Raw genomic sequence first — 23,735 nt, 5'->3', positions numbered from 1 at the left:
GAGAGCTTAACTCCTTCGTTTGGGGATACAAGTCAGCAAGAATATCCTGGAAAACGCTGAGGAGGAGGAGGGAAAAGGGGGGCCTATCCCTACCCGATCTACAATACTATGCATGGGCATTCCAACTATCCCATTCGAGAATGCTCTTAAAAGTACCATCTAATACATCAATAGGCCTCATGTTCATGGCAATGTTGATTGGTGCTGGCTTACCAACTAACGGCTACATGTTCAAGTTTGGAGAACATAAATTCTTCAAGAAAGTTAAATTAAAAACTCTTATGTCCCAAGCAAAGATATGGTCACATATAAGGAGGAACTTGGGTTTGTCATACTACTCTAACCTTGCGCCCATCTGGGAATCCCCTGGGCTCCCTTCCTGCTGGGATGATAGGCTTACTATTCCGTTGAGATCAGGAGGGATACTAACATGGGGAGATGTGTTGACAGGTGACTCTCTGAAGCCCTGGGAGGATTTGCGGGAGCAGCGGGGGATAGAGCTCTCGAGGTTTAAGTATCTACAACTAGATAGCTGGGCTAAGGCAACAAACAGGTCTGGGGCACCATTAGGGAAGCATAGTATCACCGAAGAGAAATTGGTAGCGCAACCTGCAGGGGGTAAAGAGGTCTCGAAATGGTACTGGTGCCTGCTAGAAGAGATAGACGGAGATTTCACCCTCCCGGAACAACTATGGGGCTCGGATCTGGGGGCCCAGAGCATCGAAACATGGCAGAACTCCTGTACCCTATTATATAGATGTGTCAAACCCGCATGGCTAAGACGCAATCATTTTTTCACAATTCACCGTGCATATTTTACACCACTAAAACTTTCTAAATTTATCCCAGGGAAGAAATGCAATAAATGCGGCCATATCGCAGCCTCAGATGTCCACATGTTTAAAGAATGCCCCAACATATTACAATTTTGGAATGAAGTTAAAGCAACTTTGGACTCCATTCTTAATACTTCGATCTCCATCACACTTTCCTTGATCATATTTGGATGGGACAACAATATAAAGGGCCACGCTAGGACATTTCTGTTCTTTGCCATATTGCTTGCAAGAAGAGAGATATGCAAGGTTTGGATTGAAAATTCAGCACCAACCCACGCAAACTGGCTGTCGTCTCTCTACGCAACCTCTAAAACTGACTTGAGGAGCCGTATCTTTTGGGACGTTCTGGTTCATTGGAGACAATAACCGGGGTTTTTTTTTTTTTTTTCCCCGGTCCTATGATTATGCCTTGAAACTCCAAGAACTAGGCCCCCCCCAGTCGGCTCAGAATGGCTAGTTCAACTGAATAAAACTTCAAGTTTGGAGTCTTTTCCCACGATACTCTTCGGGCCATCCATTGCCGAATTCCACCTAATAGAGCATAGGATGCAGAGGAAACTCTGCTCCTGGATAGAGTGGTTGGCAGTTGGAGGTTAAATAAGAGGTGGCCAGGCAAATGAGGATACAAAAAAAAAAAAAAATACAAAAAAAAATACAAAAAAAAAAACAAAAACAATTACTGCCTAAGAAGAAGATAAATGAAAGTAACGAATAGCAGTACGAGTCCTTGTGAGGAGAAACCATCAGCTAGAGCAATTAGTAACTATCGTGACATTTTGAGCGGAATATGTACATGTAAGGGTCTTCGTCCTGACTAAAATGAAGTCAACAGCCACTAAAACTGTTCTAGAATTACAACACAAACCACAAGATTATTAAACATAGTAGTGAGGGATATTGCACTTGGACAGTCAAGTAAAACCACCTTGTGAAACAGCACACAGTACTCTTACCACAAATGCACATGCAGTAGCCCACGTCGGGTAATTGTTTGCACCTATATATTGTCACTAAAGTAACAGATGTTCCCTGCACACTAACTATGCAAGCTTATATTACCAAGACATCAGAACAAACAATGCAGAGTTCAAATACCATACACGTTTCTCTGTTCAACAAGCAACACTGCTGTTTTGTACACCAGCCACAAAAAATGTTTAGTCTGTACTGTTCAATAGGCCGATATAGTGTGATTTATTGAAGTGGTGAAATCCTGACTTTTAATAAGAGCCTGTTTTAATTTCATTGCTGCTTCGTCTCCGCCCCATTCCCTCTGCAGTATTTCACTTTTTGCCTCTCATTGTCTCGTCTTGTGTTCAGACTTGCCCACTCGTATCCTGTTCTCTCTTGCATCTTTCTGTTTTTCCTATATATTTTGTCCAGTCCATTGCTCATTGTGCTCATTCTATTTCTAGTTCCATTTTAGTTGGTTCTTAATTTGAGTCAATGGTTGCAGGTGGGGCCCACCGGCACTCATGTTTGGGGATCAGCACTTATTTGACTTTGACCCAGAGCAAGAGATGGAAAAAAACAGAAAGGGGGAGAAAAGAAGGGAATGAAAGATGAAACAAGCATTGGAAATGCAATAGGTCTCGCATTAGGAAAGTTTGAGCAATTGGTATTGTAAATGACACTTTTTTTATTTATGTGTTGGTTTTGAAAATAGCAAAAGTAATAGCTTTGTCAGTTACAATGTCAATAGTTTTAACTTTCGCAAATGTGACACCTATAGCATTTGTAATGCAATGTGTGTTGTGTTTACGTGACTTAGATGTATTGATATTGCAAATAACAATGGCTTTTAATTTTGTAAATAATTAATACTTAAATAAAATGTATTGTAATTTATAAATGGCAATAGCTTAAACGTTTGTAATTTAATTTTGTGAAGATTATGTTCAGTGTATTTTATTGTGACGAAAATCCAAGAACATTGCATTTGCACCTGGTGGTGTATGTGGTGGTGGATGTGGTGGTGGATGTGGTGGTGGTGGATGCGGTGGAAGTGGTGGTGGATGTGGTGGTGGTGGATGTGGTGGTGGTGGTGGATGTGGTGGTGGTGGTGGATGTGGTGGTGGTGGTGGATGTGGTGGTGGTGGATGTGGTGGTGGTGGATGTGGTGGTGGATGTGATGGTGGTGGTGGATGTGATGGTGGTGGTGGATGTGATGGTGGATGTGATGGTGGTGGTGGATGTGGTGGTGGATGTGGTGGTGGATGCGGTGGTGGATGCGGTGGTGGATGCGGTGGTGGATGCGGTGGTGGATGGGGTGGTGGTGGTGGATGTGGCGGTGGATGTCATGGTGGATGTGGAGGATGTGGAGGTGATGGTGGAGATGATGGTGGATGTGGTAGACAGTGCACACAGTCAGAGCAGCGTGCACCAAAAACAAACACAGCCCATACAAAACCGAAACAGCATGTATCAAATGCAGAGACGGTTCACACAGAACATGAGCACCGTGCACCTAAAGAACACACAGCCTATGCACAACTGAAGCAGCATGCATTAATAGTTCCGACAGTACACATAACACGAGCAGTGTGCATCAAAGTACACAGGGATTAAGCAGCATGCAGCCAAACCAGCATTTCCCAAACAGTGGGTTGTGTGACCCACAGGTGGATCGTGCGCCAGTTTAGTCGAGTTGAAAAAGTCCCAGCATATGCAAGCAATTAGCTTTTCGATATTGCTATTTAATAATAAATGTAGCAGTATTAGAAAAAATGACATGCCTACTGTTAAAAGTAATAGTGCTACCAAGATAGTCGGCAGCCTGTGTAGTCCACTTTCTAGACCAATTGTTAAGAGAGACGTTGACAGCCGTATGACCCGCCCATTCCAGGAGACATTTAACTGACTGAGGTGAAGACCAATCATGAAAGGCCACATCTATTGAATGGACCGCCCCTCCAAAAAACAAGAGTAAGCTGCGGTATTGATCGGAAAATAGTGTACAGGAAGCGTACACGTCTTTGCCTGCACCTATCCAGACAGTACAGCGTTGCATCTTTCTAAGTTTACTAGAAAGATTGGCGGGACGTGCAACACTCTCCGTGAATTCCTCCGATGAACAGCAAGCACAAAAAAGCACTTTGAGCCTCCCAACGGCTCTGATACCTGATAGAAATTATTTCCAATTACTCTTTTTCATAAAGTGCAAACACACACCCTTAAAAGCTCAGAACGCGTTCCATGCGTCCAAAGATTATGTATTCAAATAGAGCTACCATGCACTCTCTCTGGAAGTGAATTTGTACAGCTTTGTGTACCATAGCTTATGTGCAAAAACGCGCTGCCAGCGCGAAGGAAACTGCAGAAGAAAAAAGCTCTTCCACGCGCATACACCATGGCAAGTTTTCTACTGCTCACTTAAGGATCTTTTTGTTTCTAAGCGCGGAACTGCTCTTGTGGAGAAACGAGTATGCTGAAAAATGAAGGGTGGAAAAGCGTTTCCGTGCACCGTCAATTATTTCAAGTTGCGTCCGAGAAAAGCCTGCCCCTGGTGTGCTCCGGAAGTGTTTTGTAGTCTCTTTGGTGACGCTACCAGTGGATGTAATTTACCTTGACAGCAGAGAGGTGACCAATGGACGGAGGGAAGAGAGAGAAGGGGAGGGTTGAGGAGAAATGAGACACGGCGGGCAGGGGAGGGCAGCGCGAAGGAAACTGCAGAAGAAAAAAGCTCTTCCACGCGCATACACCATGGCAAGTTTTCTACTGCTCACTTAAGGATCTTTTTGTTTCTAAGCGCGGAACTGCTCTTGTGGAGAAACGAGTATGCTGAAAAATGAAGGGTGGAAAAGCGTTTCCGTGCACCGTCAATTATTTCAAGTTGCGTCCGAGAAAAGCCTGCCCCTGGTGTGCTCCGGAAGTGTTTTGTAGTCTCTTTGGTGACGCTACCAGTGGATGTAATTTACCTTGACAGCAGAGAGGTGACCAATGGACGGAGGGAAGAGAGAGAAGGGGAGGGTTGAGGAGAAATGCGACACGGCGGACAGGGGAGGGGGCGGAGCGGGTAAAAAAATAAATAAACATGACGGAGGGAAGAGAGAGAAGGGGAGGGGGGAGGAGAAATGCGACACGGCGGGCAGGGGAGGGGGCGGAGCGGGGAGAGGTGCGACACGGCAGGCAGGGGAGGAGAGTAGGAGGAGGAGGGGGGAGGAGAGTAGGAGGAGGAGGGGGGAGGAGAGTAGGGGAGGCACGGCCTAGCGGCCGTGCAATCAAGAAGTTAGGGGGCGGAGCTGGGGGAGGCTGTGACAGAGAGTAGGCAAGGCAGGCGGCTGGGGGCATGTGCACGAGCTTTTAAGCTCAATGCGCATGCGCATTGAGCTTAAATTTCTCGTGCACTGCAAGGAATCGCCACGATTCCTTGCAAGTTGGTTCAAGAGTGGATAAGCCCCCATAGTCTCGCAAGCTCGATGCGCATGCGCATCGACAGGCGAGACCTAAAAAACATGACATAGGAGGAATCTGCAAGAGTGAGATCATGGGTCAGGGGGTGTCTGATGGTGGATTAAAGAGGTTTACATTGGATTCAAAACTATGCAGCCTTTGTATTCACGATGGTCGCAGGCTTCTAAGTAACACCTCGAGCCCTGTCACCATTTCTTTTACAAATTAAGTACTGTTCCTTTTTACTGCCACTCATGTCCATGTACTGGTTCAAACATATTTGTTCAGTTTCTATCCATTTATTATTGCTTTTCTTCCTTTAACCTGCCCTCCTCCTGTATGCCACATGTTAGAAATGAGATTCCTGTTTGGCAGAGGTATAGGTATGCACCCAGGCAAGGTAGGAATCACCACTCTAGTAAGGGCAAGTAAGATACAAACAAAAAGCATAACTGTGCTCACCCTCTGGTAGCTTAGCACAGAGTAGGCAGGCTAAACTAAAGAGGCAATGTGTAAAGTATCTGTTAAACACACATACACACGGACAGTAACAAAATGGATACAACACAAAAATACTCCTCACCGTTTTAGAAAAAGAGATACATATATTCTGAACAAAAGAAGACCAAAGCAACAAAAATCTAATGAATAGAAGTAGAGATATTGAATTGTAAAGGAATAACTGCAGTAAAACACTTAGAAGCAAGTGGTGCTAAGAAGGTTACTTTAGGTTGGCCGGAGATCACTTGGAGGGAAGGTAGAGTCAGCTATCCTTCAACAGAGTCGGAGAGCAGCAGGGCAACACAAGTGAAAAGTAGGCCTTTTAAGTCTGCAGTCCAAAGATAAGTCCTTTAAGCAGTCCTTCTGACAGAGGTTCAGTTCAAGATTCAAGATACAGAAGTGTATCATTTAGGGCGTCAGAGGCCCAGCACTTATATCCCCCGTGCATTTGATGTGGGGGTGGCTTCAAAGCAGCTCTCTTAAGCGCACAGGTTCCCCTTTCAGCCTAGTCCTGTCTGTAAGGCTATCTATGGGGGGGAGGGGGTAAATCTGACCTTTGTATGGGGACAGGACACTACCTATTCAATTGAACTGTTAGCCCCTACCTTCCATCATGACCAAGCAAGCAATCAGAATGCATATGTATGAAGATGGGTACAGACACACCTAGCCTTGTGTGTTGTGGCTGTCTAGAGGGAATGCACAAAGTGTAGGTGTCACCCACACCAGATGTGTATGAGATACAGGCTGTCAGGCACACAGAGTAGTAAGTGGAGAGAAATGTCCACTTTCTAACAGTGGCATTTCCAAAATAGTAATGTTAAATTGAACTTCACCAGTAAGTAGGAATTATCAATAGCATTCCAAGGATATGCAAAACAAAAAAGCAACTTTTCTCTGATAAGGAATTACATCTTAAAGGTGGATTAAGGCATTATGCTAACCTACGAGAGGAGTAGGCATCGCAGTAGTGAAAAAACAAATAGGCTGTTTGTCACTACCAGAGCATGCAAAACATAAAAATACATATCTTTTACTTACATAGCACCCTTCCCTTAGGTCTACCTAGGGCCTAACTTAGGGGTGACTTATATGGAGTAAAGGGGGAGCTGGTTTAAGACTTGGCAAGTAGTTTAAATGCAAAGTCGAAGTAGCAGTAAACTGCACACACGGGCACTGCAGTGGCAGGCCTGAGACAGGTTTGAAAGGCTACTTCTGTGGGTGGCACAATCAGTACTGCAACCCACTAGTGTCATGTAACTTACAGTACCTGGGTATATAGTAAACTAAATAACAAGGGACTTACAGGTAGATTAAATATGTCAATCAGGTATACAACAATTACACACGTTTAGGGAAGAAGCACTGATTAGCAGTCCGGAAGGTGCTCAGAGTCCCTTAGTCAACAAATAAATTCAGCAAAACGTGGAAGTAAAAAGATTGGGGGAAGACCCCCACCCCCTAAGGCCAACATGTCTAACACTCCCTATCTCATATGCTGTTTTGTCTCCTATTTTTGCATTCATTACTTCAGTCATCATGGTCATCATTTGTCTTATCTGTCCCCAAGCGCTCACACTCTCCCTTTGCTCTTTCTGTCTCTCCATCATGTCCTCTCGGACTTGCTTATGTTACTATGTGTTTCTTCAGTGACTTCTCTGTTAGCTATGTTGTTTCTTTTCAGTGCTCTTTATTTTTAGAGCTCCTGACTGCTCCCACATCCCGTTTCACCTCTCACAAGGACCCCTACGCAGCAGTTCCCCATAATCTCCTACTCTCCCCAGTATCTGCCATCGCTCTGTAAGTCATCCACTCTCTTCCCAGTGTACTCTGATTAACAGATGCAACCTCTCACCACTTTGCACTTATGCAGGAGGTGAGCAATTTCTAATAGCAACTGAGACAGGAGTGCACCGTGTGCACTATAAGCCATTTGTGGCCTTTACATACAATCAGTGGAATTGTTTCTTCCCCTCACACTCACGTCTTACATCCCTCTCTATGTCTCTATCTATACCAGTTGCCTCAAGCCAGTGTAGGAGCGGTATAAAAGCAAGTTTACGCCTGAAGTTCACAGTATCACTTGAACTCTAGACTCCGCCACCACAGACAGACACCAGCCAGCAGCGGCCCTGGTGATCCTGACCCGTGCCAGGAGGCCCAACCACCTCCAGGAGAGGAGGGGTTTAGGGATGGAGAGTGTGTTTCACTCCTCGAAAACGTTTTAGGAAAAAACATTGCCAAATGGTGCCCTTTAAGACTCATTTTACGTAACAAATTAAAATTCCTGTAGTGAGGATGAATCTTGTCATTTTCCAATCTTTTGGGAACTGCCAAGTTAGAAATAATGAGGCAACTTCCCCCAACGCAATATTGAGCACCCAATGGAAATACCAGAAGCTGCTAAAAAACGCGCAAGTTATTCGTTCCCTTTGTCGACTATTTTGACTCCTCAAAAGGTTGTTTCTGTGGTTGCAACGCAGACGTGATGGTTGACAGGACTACACTGGACAGGCACGCTGGACTCTGACACCTAAGTGCGCCAATCTTGGGCACTAGAATGTAAACCCGGCGCGGCAGCGCCTTCCTGAGGAGTTTGTGCTTTCTTTTATTAGAACATTGGAATGTTGGGAGCTCCATTGAAAACAATGGAGTGCTCTGGGTTTATAATGGCTGGTATAAGCCTGGAGCTCCAACATTCCAATGTTTCTTTGTTCACAGCTCTGGCTGTGAACAAAGGCTTCAGGGAACCTAAGGGGATTCCAATCCCCTCACGCTCCCAAAAGGCTTTGTTTTTTTTGTTAGAACATTCTGTCCTCTAGTGACAGAATGTTCTAATAGCCTTATAGCCCTTCGTAGATGGGCTATACCGCTATTAAAGTCCCTCTCCCTTGTTAAAGGCCCTCGCCTTCGGCTCGGGCCTTTAACGCTGGAGAGGGCCTTTAATAGCCGGTATAGCCCTCTACGGCAGGCTATAAGGCTATATTATTGAGGGAGCATTTCCAACAACACTTTGGCGGCGGTATGCACAACTGAAGTGCGAGAGGCCTAGTTCATGGGTGGAGTGCAGGGGACGTTCTGAGGAGAACATCAATTCTGTGCGGGGCACAAAGGAGAAGGACTTAGCAACTTACACAGAATGTCTGCCTTTTAATAATCATTGTAACTACCCAACTTAATGAAACTCCTTTTAACAACCTCAAAAAGATGAAAGATAGTTTTTGCCTTGCTGGTAAATCGAAATATTGGGCAGCAGATCTAGCAGGAGTCAGTCAGAGTTGAACTGTGAAGTCACGGAGTGATCATACAGGCTTTAGTACAGGTGATGGACAAGGGGGTACAAGGCGAGCTCCGAGCCTTATGGACACGTGTGTGGACTGCGCTGCTATTTTTGGGGTTTACTTGTGTTGTCCCGATCTTTTTTTTTCCTCCTGTGTGGGATCGCCAGGATGGATCATTTTGCCGTTGGACCTTATATAGGCGTCCATGTTGAGAGAAGGGAGCTCTCTTTCCCAGCTTTTATTTGGAGGCAGAGGGAGAGCAGATCGAGAGAGAAGGAAGCCACAGATGAATGGAGGGAGAGAGGGTAAGTGGGAGAGTGGGAGGGAGGAGAGGGAGAAAGGAAAGAGAGCAAGGGAGCAAGCCAAGGCAGGGAAAGAGATAGAAACAATGGTTGTGTATCTGGCGCATGTGCTCTAAAGAACAGGTGCTATATTCTGCCCTCCTGTTTCCTTGTGCTTTTCCTGCCCATCCATTGAAAGATGCAATAGATGTTAGAAGGTCCTAACAAACAGAATCTGGTGGTCCCCCTGTTGCAGAGGGAGTCTGAGCCAGGAGAGCGTGTACTCCTCCTGTGTTGAACGCCTAAGGATCACCTAAACACCTCTAGTCATGTCATTTGATCTGGTCAGAACTCATTTAGGCATGTAACAATTTTAAATCTCCCTACTCACCAAATATTGTGCAAAACGGCTTGCCACATGGAGCTAAAGCAAGCACCTAATAAAAGCTGCATGAACCTATATAGTACATCAGTTCTGTCATTCAGCACAAATGTAAATGTATTCCCACTTTGGCAATAACCTGCGCTTCCTTTAAATGGAGAAAGGAAAATGTAAGCAGATGGGGCGCATCTGTTAATCATAAACATCCCTTCATTAGTGCCATCATCGGAGTTATTCTGTGGCGTGTTTTTCTTTTAAAGTATCAGCTAATGAGCACCCTGAATTCAAAGGAGATGCCATCAAGCCAATGACCTTTCCAGCAGTCTGCTGCCGATGCTTTGGGAAAAGCATCTCACTTTGTTAGGTTATTGGGATTTTAAGGATACTTGTTTGGCTTTTTGTGTGAAAAACTGCTGACATGATTTAAAGTAGCGGCTGGCATCTACGGGAAAGGGGGAGACTGCAGCGTGAGTGCAAAAAAAATAAATATATATTTATATAAGTAACTTACTGGATGAGCGCAAAGTCCTCTGCTCGGGACCTCCACAGAAACTGGAAGCTGGAGCCTGGATCTCCCTTGACTGATCAGGGCACTGTTCTCATGCTTTAAGAGCAGCACCGTGATTGGAGGGAGCAGTCTTACAAAGTGCTCCACAGCGCCCTGGAGGCCTGCACTGATGCTTAAAGTGCACTTGTGTGGCTGGCGGTCTCAAAACGGCCAGCCAAAAAGACATGCGCACTAGACAGCCCACCCTCCTCCCTGCTGCGGTCCCTCAGCAGCGACCCCGCCCCCATCCTGATGCTTGGCTCGGGATAGGAATGAAAAATAAAATGGTAATAAATTACCATTTTATTATTCATGGGGTTTTGGGGGATGGGACGACGCTCCTCCGCTCCAACGTAGGAGCCGCCCCTGATGATTTACCACTGCATATTAATGTAACAATAAAGATCAAGCTCTTGAGCATGTTTTAAAAAGTCTAGTTGGTGAATTGTGTGAGGCAAAGTTTAATACAAGTAACTTTGGTAACTTTAGCATATTGGCCCATCTTTGATTTCCAATTTGTGAATCCACCCATGTAGCTACAGAACTTTTTTGAACAGTTTTGTTTTAAGGAGAAGGTAACGAGAACGCACGCATTGCCACTATTGGTGAAGCTCTTGCATTGATCTGTGGAGGCCTTCTCACCCAGCTGTTAGAAGAAAAGCTGCGAAAGGATGTGGTAATTGGAAAAAGGCTTATGGAAGAGGTGTACGTGATACATGGGAAAGCCCTTTTTGTTTTCACGATCACCAAAATTGGTTAATCCCAAATTGTATAGAGTGATTACATAAAAGTAATGCCTGGCGTATGGTGACAATTTAGACTTAAATTAGTTTTGGAAGCCCTTTGGCTGCAGTTGGAAGTCTTTTGGGTTGGCAACCAGTCTCCTTCTATGGAATATGTAGAATATGCAATGCACCACAAATGTCTATGACCACCCAGGGGTAAATGCAAGATTACTTTACAAAATCTGGATGCCCACAATGAGCTGTTGGACGATATAAGGGCCAAAAACAAGGGAGGGAGTGAAGAGGGTCTGTAAGCTGTGGACTCAGCCTCCTCCATAAATCACGAAAAAACAAAGAAAGTCCACACTTTACTTGTAGAAAAATGCTGTCCTTCCGAGATTGGTTCTAAAGTGAGTGTTTAGAAGACTGTAGGTTTTCCTAAGGATGTATGGGAAAAAAGAATGGTTTGTTAAAATACCCTCACCCACCAAAAGGTCCCTTGGTGTCTTGCTTCATCATCGGGTTCTTACCGCCCCGCTGCGGGATGGGGCGTGCTGCGACCGACGAAGACGTGGGAGCACTTATTAGTGTTGGTGTGAGAGTGGAAGGGTCAGGAGAAATGTAGTGAGTTAAAAAATACCTGGCTGTGTGGAAACTAAATTAGAAGGTCACGGAGTTCTTTAGCATAATATGCACAGTCTGGTACCATATTAAAAGTAATGTGTTACCTGCAACCAAAGCCTGTCTCCAGATGTTGTTTTTCCATTCGCAGTGCATTGAAAAGTGGCGTACTGCCCGGCATTGACATCCACATTTTGAACGCGCAGGAAATGAGGTGTTTTTGCTGAATAAAAGATAAACAAAATTAACATTTATTTTATGATTTACATATAAAATCAATGTGTCCTTGGACGGCTGCAGATGTATTCATCATTTTTCTACGGGAATTATCTTTGCTAAAAAATGGTTTGAAAATCATTACTACTTCACGCAACTGAAAAAAATTAACCATTGTTTCATAAAATACTGACAATATACTGTTATGCTGCTCTCTAAAATATCTTCTTTAGGATCAATCATGATCCCCGATCTCACATAACTGAAGCAATACAATCAAACATAAAAGTATAGAAAGTAAGGGAAAGAAACAATGAATAAACACAATATTTAGCGCACAACAATAAAAAAGTAATCGACTTTCATTTAGACATTCTATTATAACTAATTATCTTGTGCTTTTTAAAATGAGAAATGGCTAAATTCACATGTAAAGTTGCACGCGTATGGTTCTGACATGAACGTCCTTTCAGCAGTTATTTATTGAAGTTTACTAGAGGTGGCTTCTAATAAAATTAATATATATCTTTTTTTAAATATATTTAGAAAGTATAAAACTGACAGGTCGCAGCTAACTTTAACCCCTTGTATGCTTGTGACGGAACCATTCCATCACGAGCTACGGTGGGGGCTGTGCTGGTGACAGAATGGTTCCGTCACTGCGCGGCGCTGATTACGCGCCTGCGCTGAGCGTTTCATTGAGTGGGCGGGGCCGTGACGGAACCATTCCGTCACAAGCACAGCGCCACCGCGGCTCGTGAGGGAGTGGTTCCGTCACGAGCATGGCGGCGCCGCGCGGCCCCCCTAACCCCTAGCGCCGCGACGGAATTACCGCTGCGGCCAAGGTGTTAAGAACCGCACTCCTTACATTGATGAAACCATCCAAAAATCCATTCACACTTGTTTTTATCACAGTGACACGTTTTAGAAAGTTTAACTGTCTGGTAACAATGAATGCACTTCTAATGTACACAGCCAGACAGGACTTTCTGGGGCTTTAGCACTTCCCCGGTGGACTGCAGACAAGTGCCTGTTTCAGAGAAGTAGCAGCTGACATCACCTGACCAAGACCCCACGTGGGTGCAGCATCCAGTGGCTGTGGGGCTGGGTTGAACTGGGTTGGGCTGGGTTGAACATTTCTGCTAGGGCTGATTTTAATTTCCATCCGCCCCTGTTAATGTCTGTGTGTTGGGATGAGCTTTGAAGGGTTTGACAGTACGGTTTACTGTAGGTCTGGTTATATTGTGGGTTTCACAAGAAAAGAAAACTGTCTTTAAGCAGTCGAAATGCCCAATGCTTGACAAAATAAGTACATGTTCACACACTTCTCAGTGTTATGAGGTTCTGGGCAGGATTAATTTCCCTTCCCTAGGGCTTTGTGGCCTCACCACCAATGTTCTATTAAAGAAAATGAAAAATAACCAGGTACGTAGAGAGTTCTCATACACAGGATTTCTGTTTCCTTCTGATGATCTTATATTATTCCCCGATTTCCTTTGTCCATAGTCGTTGGGTGATTATCCAGGGATATTATAGTTGCTATGAGAGGTAAAAAGTGTCCGGGTGACAGTGACAGAGAAGCCCTGATACCGACTTTTCTTTTTTGTTCCTTCGTATTAATTCGCTTTCTTGTGATATCTTGATTTGTCGTTTTAAATGAGGACCCCCTCCTGGTTTTGGTGATAGTCCTTTCCAGATCAAGACTAAGATTCAACTTGTGCAAGAAGAACAAAGGATTAGAGGATAAGACAACCTAATGGTGTTAGAAGGCGTAGTTTTTAAATAATGTTCTTGACCACGTACGTTCTTGTCTCCACCTCCCCTGATTTTTGTCGTGGGTTCTCTTTCTGTTTTTAACTGGTCCCTCTTTTATTTTTAGGACATCTTCAGCCTCAGCGGAAAACACAGCGTTATCATCAGTGTCTTCTGCAGGTAAGTTTCTCTCTCTCCTGGTCTGTCCTCCCCTCACAGTCTGTTATCAGGGTTTCTACTTTGGTTGATACTGGATTTGATCTGATTTAGAAAAATACTTTACAAAGGGAGGAGTAGGTTTAGTTCGGCTCTTTTAGGATTATCCATGCAGCCAACAAAATATTACTATCTCAAGAATGGCTAAAATCAATGGCAGGATGTGAAAGGGGTCACGAAAAGCAGTTTGGTCACCTGAAGAATTATTCTCAGATACATGAAACCCAAGAACCTGCAACAAACAAGCAATAGAAATTTGTTATTCTACTGATGTTGCTATGGAGTAGGTTACCACGCAACAATTACCGTGGGCTCTGAAAATTAGATTAGATATAATGATTTAGAAGTAAAGGCCAATCAGGTTGTCTTCATTTGTGCCAAGGATCCTGTCAATCTAGGAGAATAAAGGTTTTTGTTCATAGTGAAATTACACAACTTCAATTAGGACAATGTTTATGTCAGACAAGTAATTTAACAATATGTTGATCATCTAGCTTAATGATGCATTAAAATTATATGATGGTCAACTCATTGTTCTGACAACAGAGCAAAAATAACCAACAACAGCGTATTAGCAAATAAAATACATATTAATTGCAAAGGAGGGCGTTCAATGCCTAGAATGTTCATTTTTATAAACGTTTGCTTTATTGGGGAACATTGTTTAGTTGAATACATTTACATATATCAAATATAGACCTCACATTATTTTTCATTTTCAGGAGTTCTGCCAACTTTTGTTCACCACAGTCCTTTCGTTTAATTTCGAAATCATTTAAATTGGTGCATGTTTGGGCCTCCACCTCCTTATGCAATCACAAATTGTCTGAGTACGTCTATTTTTACATTGGCCTATAGACATTTCACCTTCAAGCTAGTATTTTCAGTATGCTCAAAATTAGACCTCGAATCGAAAACTCCTGAATTGCAGAGGCAGGTAAGCGCAGTGAGGCAGGGCGTGAGTGAGGTGAAAGTACCATACGATGGGATAAGGAATATAAAATAAATAAATAAGAAATAACACTTACCTTGCACTTGCTGCATCGGCAATGCCGCAAGTGCAAGGTAAGTGGTTATAATTATTTATTTTATATTCCTTATCCTGTTGTATGTCACTTTGACCCCCTACCTCCACCTGTCTCACCGCTAGTACCTGCACGGACCCCCACAACTGAATGGAAACGCATTTCTATGTTCATTACCAAGTTTAAATCAGCTCCTATTTTGGGGGAGGGTCTAGCTTTTGAATTTAAATAAAATATGCTAATTAAAAACACCCAAAGACATCTTCCCCTAAAACAATCAGATTATTTGGGCTTATTATACATGGTGCACTAGGCACACAACACATTGAATACTAACCAGATATTCACCGTTTTGTAATACTGAATTCACTAGTAGAGTTATAGTGCAAGAACATGAAGATCCAGACCCCTCATTTTAGTAGCACTGGCGTTAGCCAAGACCTCTTGATTTTTATTACAATTATATGTATAATATACATATACTGGCTTTCTTCCAGACGTCTTCATATACGAGTCTGTCACTGTGTCATTTACAATTTTTCTTCCACCCATTAGAGTACACATCATGAGGCAATGGCTCAGCTCACTTCAGTCGAAGTCTAATTTCAATGTGATTTACTTCACTTTGCTCTTTCGCAAGGAGTACACCCACACGCAAAGCAGCTCCCTTAAGTGCCAGGGACGACTACATCACAGTATGGTTTTTTGAAGAAAAATATTTTAACTTTTAGCAATTTAAAAAAAAAAGATTTATGAGGACTCAGCGAATTCTTTAACAAAGTTTTGCAAAAGTGCTGAAAAAACAAAACCAGCATTGAGATATCCAAAAGTCTTGTGGCCAGTGCCAGACCTGCTGAATTCGCCTATACTCAATTATGTCTGGCATTGGCCACGACCACTTGACTTTACTCAAATTAAATGTATAATTTACTTACAAATAGGGGGTTCAGCCAGCCTTTTTCATTAATTGGTCTGTTATTGTGTCATTCAGATTTTTCCTCCACCCACTACAGCAAACAGTATGGGGGAAAGGGTCAGCCCACAAAAGCCATTGGCTACCTTCAGTGTGAGTGATGGCATTCTTCACTTTCACAAGGAGCACAGCCACCCACATAGTAATTCCCTTATAAGCTAAGGAATACTATGGCAGTGTGTACATGAATATTTGTGATTCTTTTTAGATTAACACGGGCCCAGAATCTTCTCCCACAATAACATTTTGTAAAAACCATGACAAAACAAGCAATGGCAAAACCAAACGGCTGGCAGTGAATAGTAGACCTCCTGACTTTACCAATGCTTGTATTAATTGCAGCCGGTTAAACGTGTAAATGGAGGAAACACTGTTTGGAACATGTGCAAGCAAACTACTTATCCAGAGAATTGGAGGGACATAATTTGATCCCGGATCGCTGGTCCTTCAGAAAAGCGAAAAGTGTCCCATGGCCCTTCCGGGTTCTGCTTCCATTTGTGCGTGCTGCTGGTGTAGTTGAACACTCGCTAACTTGAAGGTGGGCCGTAGTGGCTGTCGTAGGGCACTATATACAACCTCGCGGGTACCGACACAGGCCCATAGGGACCTGTCATCAGGACAGACTGGCGAGTGATTCACATAATACAATATACCCACTAATTGAACCTCTCTGAGGAGCTACATACTTTTTTGATTTTTTTTAAACAACAGTACTTTTGTCATCTGTACTGACTCCCCACAACACCATGTTTTCAGTGGGAGATACCTTATTGATAACTCTTTTCATGATAAATAATAAAAATGTGATTTTTAATTTAAAAAGGCCCTTGTTTGTGTGAAATGACTAGACAAGAAGGGACATAACAGACGTTCTCATCTACTGGGTGAGGGTTATGAACTGCCTTTTTTTTAGTTTTATTGTGATCACGGAGGTAAAACAATTTCAAACACATTTCATTCTATAAAGCAAGCTTTACTGTAAGATGTGGCAGAACGGGAGTCTCTGAAGCCCTCCCTATTCCAACCTCAAACATCAAAGGCCCTCTTTGAAAAAAGAAAGGCAGAGAATAGAGCTCTTGCCCAGCTCTCTCCCTGGAGTGCCTGTGCGTAAGAGAGGCTCGTCTTCTGTATTTCAAATAACTAACGCACGGATAAAGCTCAGGTTGTGCTCGTCGTTTCCAGGTGACTTCTGTCTGTCACTTTAACAAACGGTGTATTACAGTCGTTCTGCATTTGTTATACATGCATACTTTCCAAAATAATTCAGTAAAAATAAATTCCTAAACAAAATTGAAGGGGGGGTAGGGAGAAGTGTTTCCCGAAAACGGACAACAAGCTATATCAACTAATGCACCCAATAAAAGTATAAAACCCATGAAAAGCTCGCACAAGTCAGTGATCAAATGTATTTATTCAGGCGGCATTCAGACGAGTAACGTGACCACACAAGCCCTTGTACAAGCGCTGTCCTCAGTCCTTTTAGGTCAGGACTACAGACCGTTTTAGCTGTCTCACCACCCTCCTGTAATCAACAAAATTCATAAAAATGACACACACATCATATATGATATGATGTGATTGTGTATTTGATTATATATATATATATATATATATATATATATATATATATATATATATATATATATATATATATACACACACACACATCTCTTCATGGAGGGCATTTGGTCAGCCCTAGTCATCCTCTGGTCTGTTCAACGGTCATTTATATTTCGTCTATTTCCACCACAGAATACAGCCCTGGGAATGGATCAGGGCATTTCAGCCATTGGTCGGTCCCCTTGCACCGCGGGGATTTTGCTTGATTACATATGCACATCCACCTAAAGATAAGTGGGCTTCAGTGCCAGAGCTGGTGAACCAATATTTTACTTTGTGAATGTTTTTTTCTTTCCATTCTTTATTCTTTTTTATTATTTTTTGTAGTCCTCCATTTTTGTTGTCACTCTATATCTTCAAGGTACAGTAATCCAATCCTTTTGTGTTTGATAGTCTTCAGATAACAGTAATTTAATGGCAATAGTGCATTTTCCATGTGCACTAGGAATCATTTTCATTCGATGTACATTAAAACGAAAAAGAGTTTTTATATTTTTTCCAACAATACCTGCCTACTAGGCAGAACCATTACTATTTAAATTATATGCAACCGTAAATTTTTATTTTACAATTTAATTTCTAATCCAAGCATTTGTCCACCACATTTAGGCAATGGCACTTTTTAACTGCATATGTTCGAAAATTAAAAAATACCATCATACCAGCAAAAAAAGGCCAGTCCTACTGGCTTTAACAATGCTTGTTTTTAGTTCCAAGGAGGCGTGACTCAGTGTGTGGGACTGGCACTTCTGCATTCACATTGCAAATTGCAAGCTCTTCAGGGCCTTTTCACTATATTGCATGGTTTACAGTTTATTTCTGGCCTAATGAAGGCAGGGAAAATTAGAAGATACGGTTATTTGTGGGGCCCGTCCGTGGTACGGGCATGAGGAGCATATGGTTTGAGTTTCAAGGTTGAAGTAAAATATCTCTCATGCTTATAGGCCACGACATCCTAAAGTGATAGGTTCCTCCCTTGATCTCTCAGAGTGTGTGGGTATTTGTGTGGTTATGTTTTGTGAAATCCTAAATTGATGTGTTCAACCTTTGACACCGACCCTCCATGATGCACAATCCTATTACACAGTCTTTTACTATGGAACCACAAGATATTTGCATTTGTTGAGGGTAGAAAAAAGATAAGTCAAATTAGCCATTCTCGATAAATAGCCCCGGTTTACCAAACACAAAAATAGATGTTGCTCAATGAAGAGATTATCACCACAGAGCATGCGAGTTGTTTTTTCCAAAAGGTCACGTGCGATCCCAAAAAACCCACCACAAGTTAAGAGGTGTAATGAAAAGTGTGTTGAAAACGGAATGTATTCTAGTATTGTTCATAAACTGGCTTTCACATTACCATTTCATGTGGCATGTTAACACAGGATGAAGAGACCGGCTGTTGTCCTTGTACTGCCTATGACCCTGGAACAAGGGAATAATAACATGTGCCACCATTCTGCACTGCCCCAGTCCACTGCATCTTTGAGTGTCTCTCTCAATCAGGTGCAAGCAGAGTCTCTTGTCCAGATGGAAGGAAAGGAGTAAGATCTGACTTGAGAAGGGTGGGCAGTCTTTTGAAAGTTTGGGGATCTTACCAATAAGGTGCGGGTTTCTTCTATGTGCATGTTCTGCTTATCTAATGTCTGTATCAAGAGCATTGACAACGTCGGTTATGGGAACAAGAAAGAAGAGTAAGAGGACTTAAAACAAACCATGTAAGCAAATTTGAGCTTAACGAAAGTTGTCAAGTTCCAAAACCAGCTACGTAAGTATCGCCACTGAGATTGGTGGTAAGAGTAATGCTAACACAATGCACTTAAAGCAGCCCAACTGGCAACCCATATGAGATCCTTCAGGGAAATATGCTGTTGAAAATGCACAGAAGTTATCTTAGGTGTGCCGGAATGACCAGGAACCCTCCACTAGAAACAAACATTTTGTAAGCTATGAAAGCGACCAATGCAACGTGTCATTCAGCAGGTGAATGCATGAAGCATGCCCACCATATGAGGTGGCATACCTGGAGTTTCTCGGGAGAAACATACTGTGGCATTTCCCTATTTAGAAGGAATGAAGGCAAGCCTAGGGTAAATAATTGACGTATTAAGGTGACAGAAAATCTGATTGCATTTGGCATCATCATAGAACTCTTCCTAAAGCCAACCTTGTCAACATGAAAAGTGTGCGCCGAATTCAAGAGTATAAAATTATACATGGCCGGAGTTTGCTGGCTTTTTATTCAGAATCATAGTAGGATTTCAAATCAGTCTACTAGAAGACCATTACACCAGATGATTACGCAAAAGGGAAAGCTATAAATATATTTTTAGTTAAAGTACATCTTATGCTTAAAAAAAAACAAAAAATAAAGATTTGCAACTGTGCTACAGTGACCTTCTACTTTCACATTTAGGTCTCATTGACAAAATCTGAGCCATTTATTTTCACATTTACTTCTCATTGAAATCATCTTGATGCCTATACATGTTAAATATATATTAAAATGGACCTATACATAGGTCTGCTAATGGTTTTTTAAAAACCCAGTTTTAAAAACCCGAAAAACTGAAATTCATCAGTTATACATAACAGTCATCAGTACAACTCGCACCAACGCAGAATTCACATGTAATATGTGCAGTCATAAGCAGTGTATCATAGTGGTGTAAGATATACTGCCCCCTTGTATGTTTTTTTTTATTGTTTTCCCGGACTCGTCAAATGCCTGTAATGGCAGCTACAACATTTTTCTTCATGTTGTCATCAATCACATCTCAGGACCAACAATGATTTTTTTTCCAGTGTGACTCCTGCAGCACCAGATATCGCTATTCTTTAAACTTTAATTTCTCTAAAATGGCTGAACTGATCTACACCATTTCAAATATCTAGGTTTCTGCCAAATTTAGTTAAAGGAGAATTTTCGCTATTATTGTCTAATCTTCCTATTGAAATTGCAAGGGGGAAAAAAAATCTTTTGGGACCCTCCTCTCCAGGGCACAAGTCCTATAAAAAGAAGTGGGGGGACGGACAATATGCAAATGACCTCATGACATCACATGCTGAACGTGTCCCGGTGTCTAAAAATTACACCGGGACACATTCAGCATATTCCTGTGGGGCCCAACTTCTTGGTAGGGGGGACGGCGTCCACCCTGTGAAAAGAGTGGGGGGACACCGTCCACATGCGTGGACCCCCGACTCGAGCCCTGCTCCTCTCATCCCCTTTTCTCGGTCCCTGCTGGACGCTATTGATAGTTAATCAGATCGTATCTTTTGATCTACAGGTCCCACCGGAGACGAGAGATGCTAGATCTCTCTAAATGTTGAACCTTAATGTCCCAAAAAGAGTGACCAAAATACACGCATCAGAACAAGCATGGTCTCTGGGGTAAAGTTCTAGCTTTCTGTCAAACTGTCAAAATCAGTGTTATTCCGTTCAGCCATTTTGGCTGTAGCACTGTCTAATGGAGATTACATGGGGAAAAAGCATTTGGGAAGCCCCCTTTTCTTGGCTCCTGCTTGATGGATCACCCTAAAACTTTTCAGGAAGGAGATAAGGTGCATAAACTTTATTTTTGGGTAAAGTACCATGAAGATTCCTGAAACAGCACCAAAGTTATCAGCAAAATAAAAAGCACTTTCCCTATGGAACTCTGACTCACGCATAACTACGCAGTAGCTACTGCTACTTTGCAACATACATGAACTTTTCTCTCTACAGCACAACCAATGTGATACCAACACTCGGTTCTGCACCCATCCTCTGTTGGCATTAGTGGATAACAACTCAAAAATTTCGGCCTGCATTGTTGACTGGTCACTGTTTTTGACATAGGCATTAGTAACTGTGCTTTCACCGTTTAATACCCGGCATATATCACTCTTTTTGTCCTAGTTGGGATCCAGTACTGTGGTATAGTGCTGAGGAGCATATGCATAATATGCCTTTCATTTTGTGTCCCTGGAGCACCAAACCATTTTTTTAATTCAGAGCTCAGCAGACCATCAAGATGGCTGAACTTTTGTGATGCAGGCGAAAACTCTATTCAGATGTCTGCCTATTTATCTAGATGATGTGGAATGAAGAAACCCGTTTAATTTAAGCTAGTACTGCAGTAGCTATGGCGATTTAAAAAGACATCAACGCAAATATGGAATTCCACGCAGAGAAGCATTGCTCTTGTCGAAGAGGGTTATTTGTAAAACGAGAGATCACGAACCAATTTGGAAGATTAAATGCCTTTCATGGAACTGCTTTGAAAGCGCATTGAAACAATGAAATAATGCAATCTTGACAAAGCGGTGCAATAAAAGATCAGTGCTGCAATACTGCGCAAAAAGCTTTTTTATTTATAGAGAAATAATGCCATTCTCATTTTCCAGTCCACTGTAAGTGTTTGAACTGTTAGGATAATCTCAGCGTTATGGAGCATTGTAATATTCTAATCGTAATTTAATCTCTAATAAATTAGAAAAAAGACATATGAAAGAAGAATTAAAGGTCACTTTAGTAGATTTCTAGGATTGATCATGATGTTTAAAGGCATTCCAATTTAACAGAAGTGTAGCATTTCGTATCAGAACTTTGGAACGACTACAAGGAGAAATGTCTCCACCGGAAATAAACTGGCATTTTAATATGCGGCATCAGCAGTTACTCTTAGCAGCAAACAGGAGCCGTGAGCTGTAAGCCAAGCATGCTTTTGAAACAAGTTTGCTCAATACTTCCTGCTGAGATCCTAGCCAGTAACACTGCTCACCTTAATGCACTGAGAGCAGGCGTCAATGTGTACGTTAGAATTGCGTCTGTGAGAGTGCTTAATTTGAGTAGGTATTTCCAGTGTTCAGCACCAGCACTTGATTTTCTGCACAGGTTCTTTTCATGAGCACCAATTAAGTACACATTAATGTATGGTACGCACAGGAGATTAAGTGATTTGCCCAGAATCACAGCATGTTAAGCCGAAGCAGAGACTCGATGCTGGTACCTCAGCTCCGAATTCGGCAGCTCTGGCCATTAAGCCACATCATCTCCCCACTTTCATGGTTAGTAGTTGGTTCTGTTTTAGGCGGCGTTAACAGGAGACATGGGCTGGTGCAAGCTGTCTCCTGACGAGAGCCCTGGCACTTATTGTTTTTTTTTTTTTTTTTACAAATTAACCACTGGCTGTCATGATATGATAGAGGACCTGGTCAGTTGAAGACAGCCTTGCAAAGGCGGTGCCTGCTACTTCTACCTTCATGCCTACCTTTCTGAACAACTTCTGGCATCAAAATCTAGTGGCAGAACCTGCGCTGCAGTGGCCAATACGTCACTGAGGATTGTGATATGGTTGCCTGTCGCTTTAGACCTACATTGTGTAGCAATCGTGAGCAGCAAATGTTTTCTTTTGAGGGGTGGAATGGAATAAGGTCCAGACAATGTTACATCTTTATTAAAAGAAAGTGTCTTTAAAGTTTTTAACTTAAAAATATGCACCAGTCTAGGAAAAAATATTTCTTTACCAGCACAGTGAGCTGTTTTTTAAACACACGCATTTCCGACAATGTATCTCTCACAGGAATGCCTGACTGAACTTTCCGCACATTACACTACTTATAGTAGCAGGTTTAGTTATTTTGCACAAGAGCTGCCTGGTCTGCAGGGCAGTTAGTTATGTGTGGGATGATGCTTGTACAAATATTGGATGTGCGCCTGCATGTTGGGTGTGTTGTGCAGTTGCTTGTGTTTCAAGTACACATACATAGAGAATTTTCTCTAGGCATGAACAGGCAAACGTATGCGGTCAGGGTCTCTTCCACACTCTTGAGGTGCTTTGAAAGAGAGCATGCCACAGCTCAGTGGCTTTTCCTGAAGTGGATATCTGTGAGCTGCCCTTGTGGGGATAGTCAACCTTAATTCTTTGCACAGCACTTTCCTGGAACCACATAGAAATTGTGACAAAGTCCTCATGATCTAGATAGCAGACAACACTGACAAACGTTCTCACAAGGTGGGAGAGCCCCTCAACCAATGAATCCACCGTCTTAGCAGCACTTCATGATTTGGTCAATCATCCTCATAGCAGCACACAGATAGTGGGTTCTTGGTTCTTAGTGCCAGATGTACACGGCCTTTTTGTGCATGCAAAAAGCCAATTCGCAGGGAAAAAGGCTTTTTGAAATGTACAAATAGCTATTTGCTATTCAGTAACCTATTACCGAATCGCAAATTGGGTTTGTGATTCGGTATTAGGAAAGGGAGTGTTTAGGGCATCCCTTCCTAATACCGAATTGCTGTGGTATGTAAGAATGTTTTGCGTCAGAAAGGTGGTCGCAAAACATTCACAATTTACCACCTACTTTAAGTAGGTCATAA

At 42.6% G+C, this 23,735-nt stretch overlaps 1 protein-coding gene across 1 annotated transcript in view; it reads right to left on the bottom strand.

Moving 5' to 3' along the window:
• The window catches only part of PTPRM (protein tyrosine phosphatase receptor type M), a 1,525,420-nt gene that overhangs the window by 1,041,127 nt on the left and 460,558 nt on the right, over nt 1-23,735 (bottom strand). The window contains exon 5 of the mRNA XM_086967355.1: nt 11,677-11,792. Within this exon, the coding sequence (XP_086823481.1) occupies nt 11,677-11,792 (116 nt within the window). The remainder of the gene's footprint in view (nt 1-11,676; nt 11,793-23,735) is intronic.

Source organism: Lissotriton vulgaris, chromosome 4_1, assembly GCF_964263255.1.
Source record: "Lissotriton vulgaris chromosome 4_1, aLisVul1.2, whole genome shotgun sequence".
Classification (NCBI taxonomy): domain Eukaryota; kingdom Metazoa; phylum Chordata; class Amphibia; order Caudata; family Salamandridae; genus Lissotriton; species Lissotriton vulgaris.
This window is presented reverse-complemented; position numbering and strand designations above follow the sequence as displayed.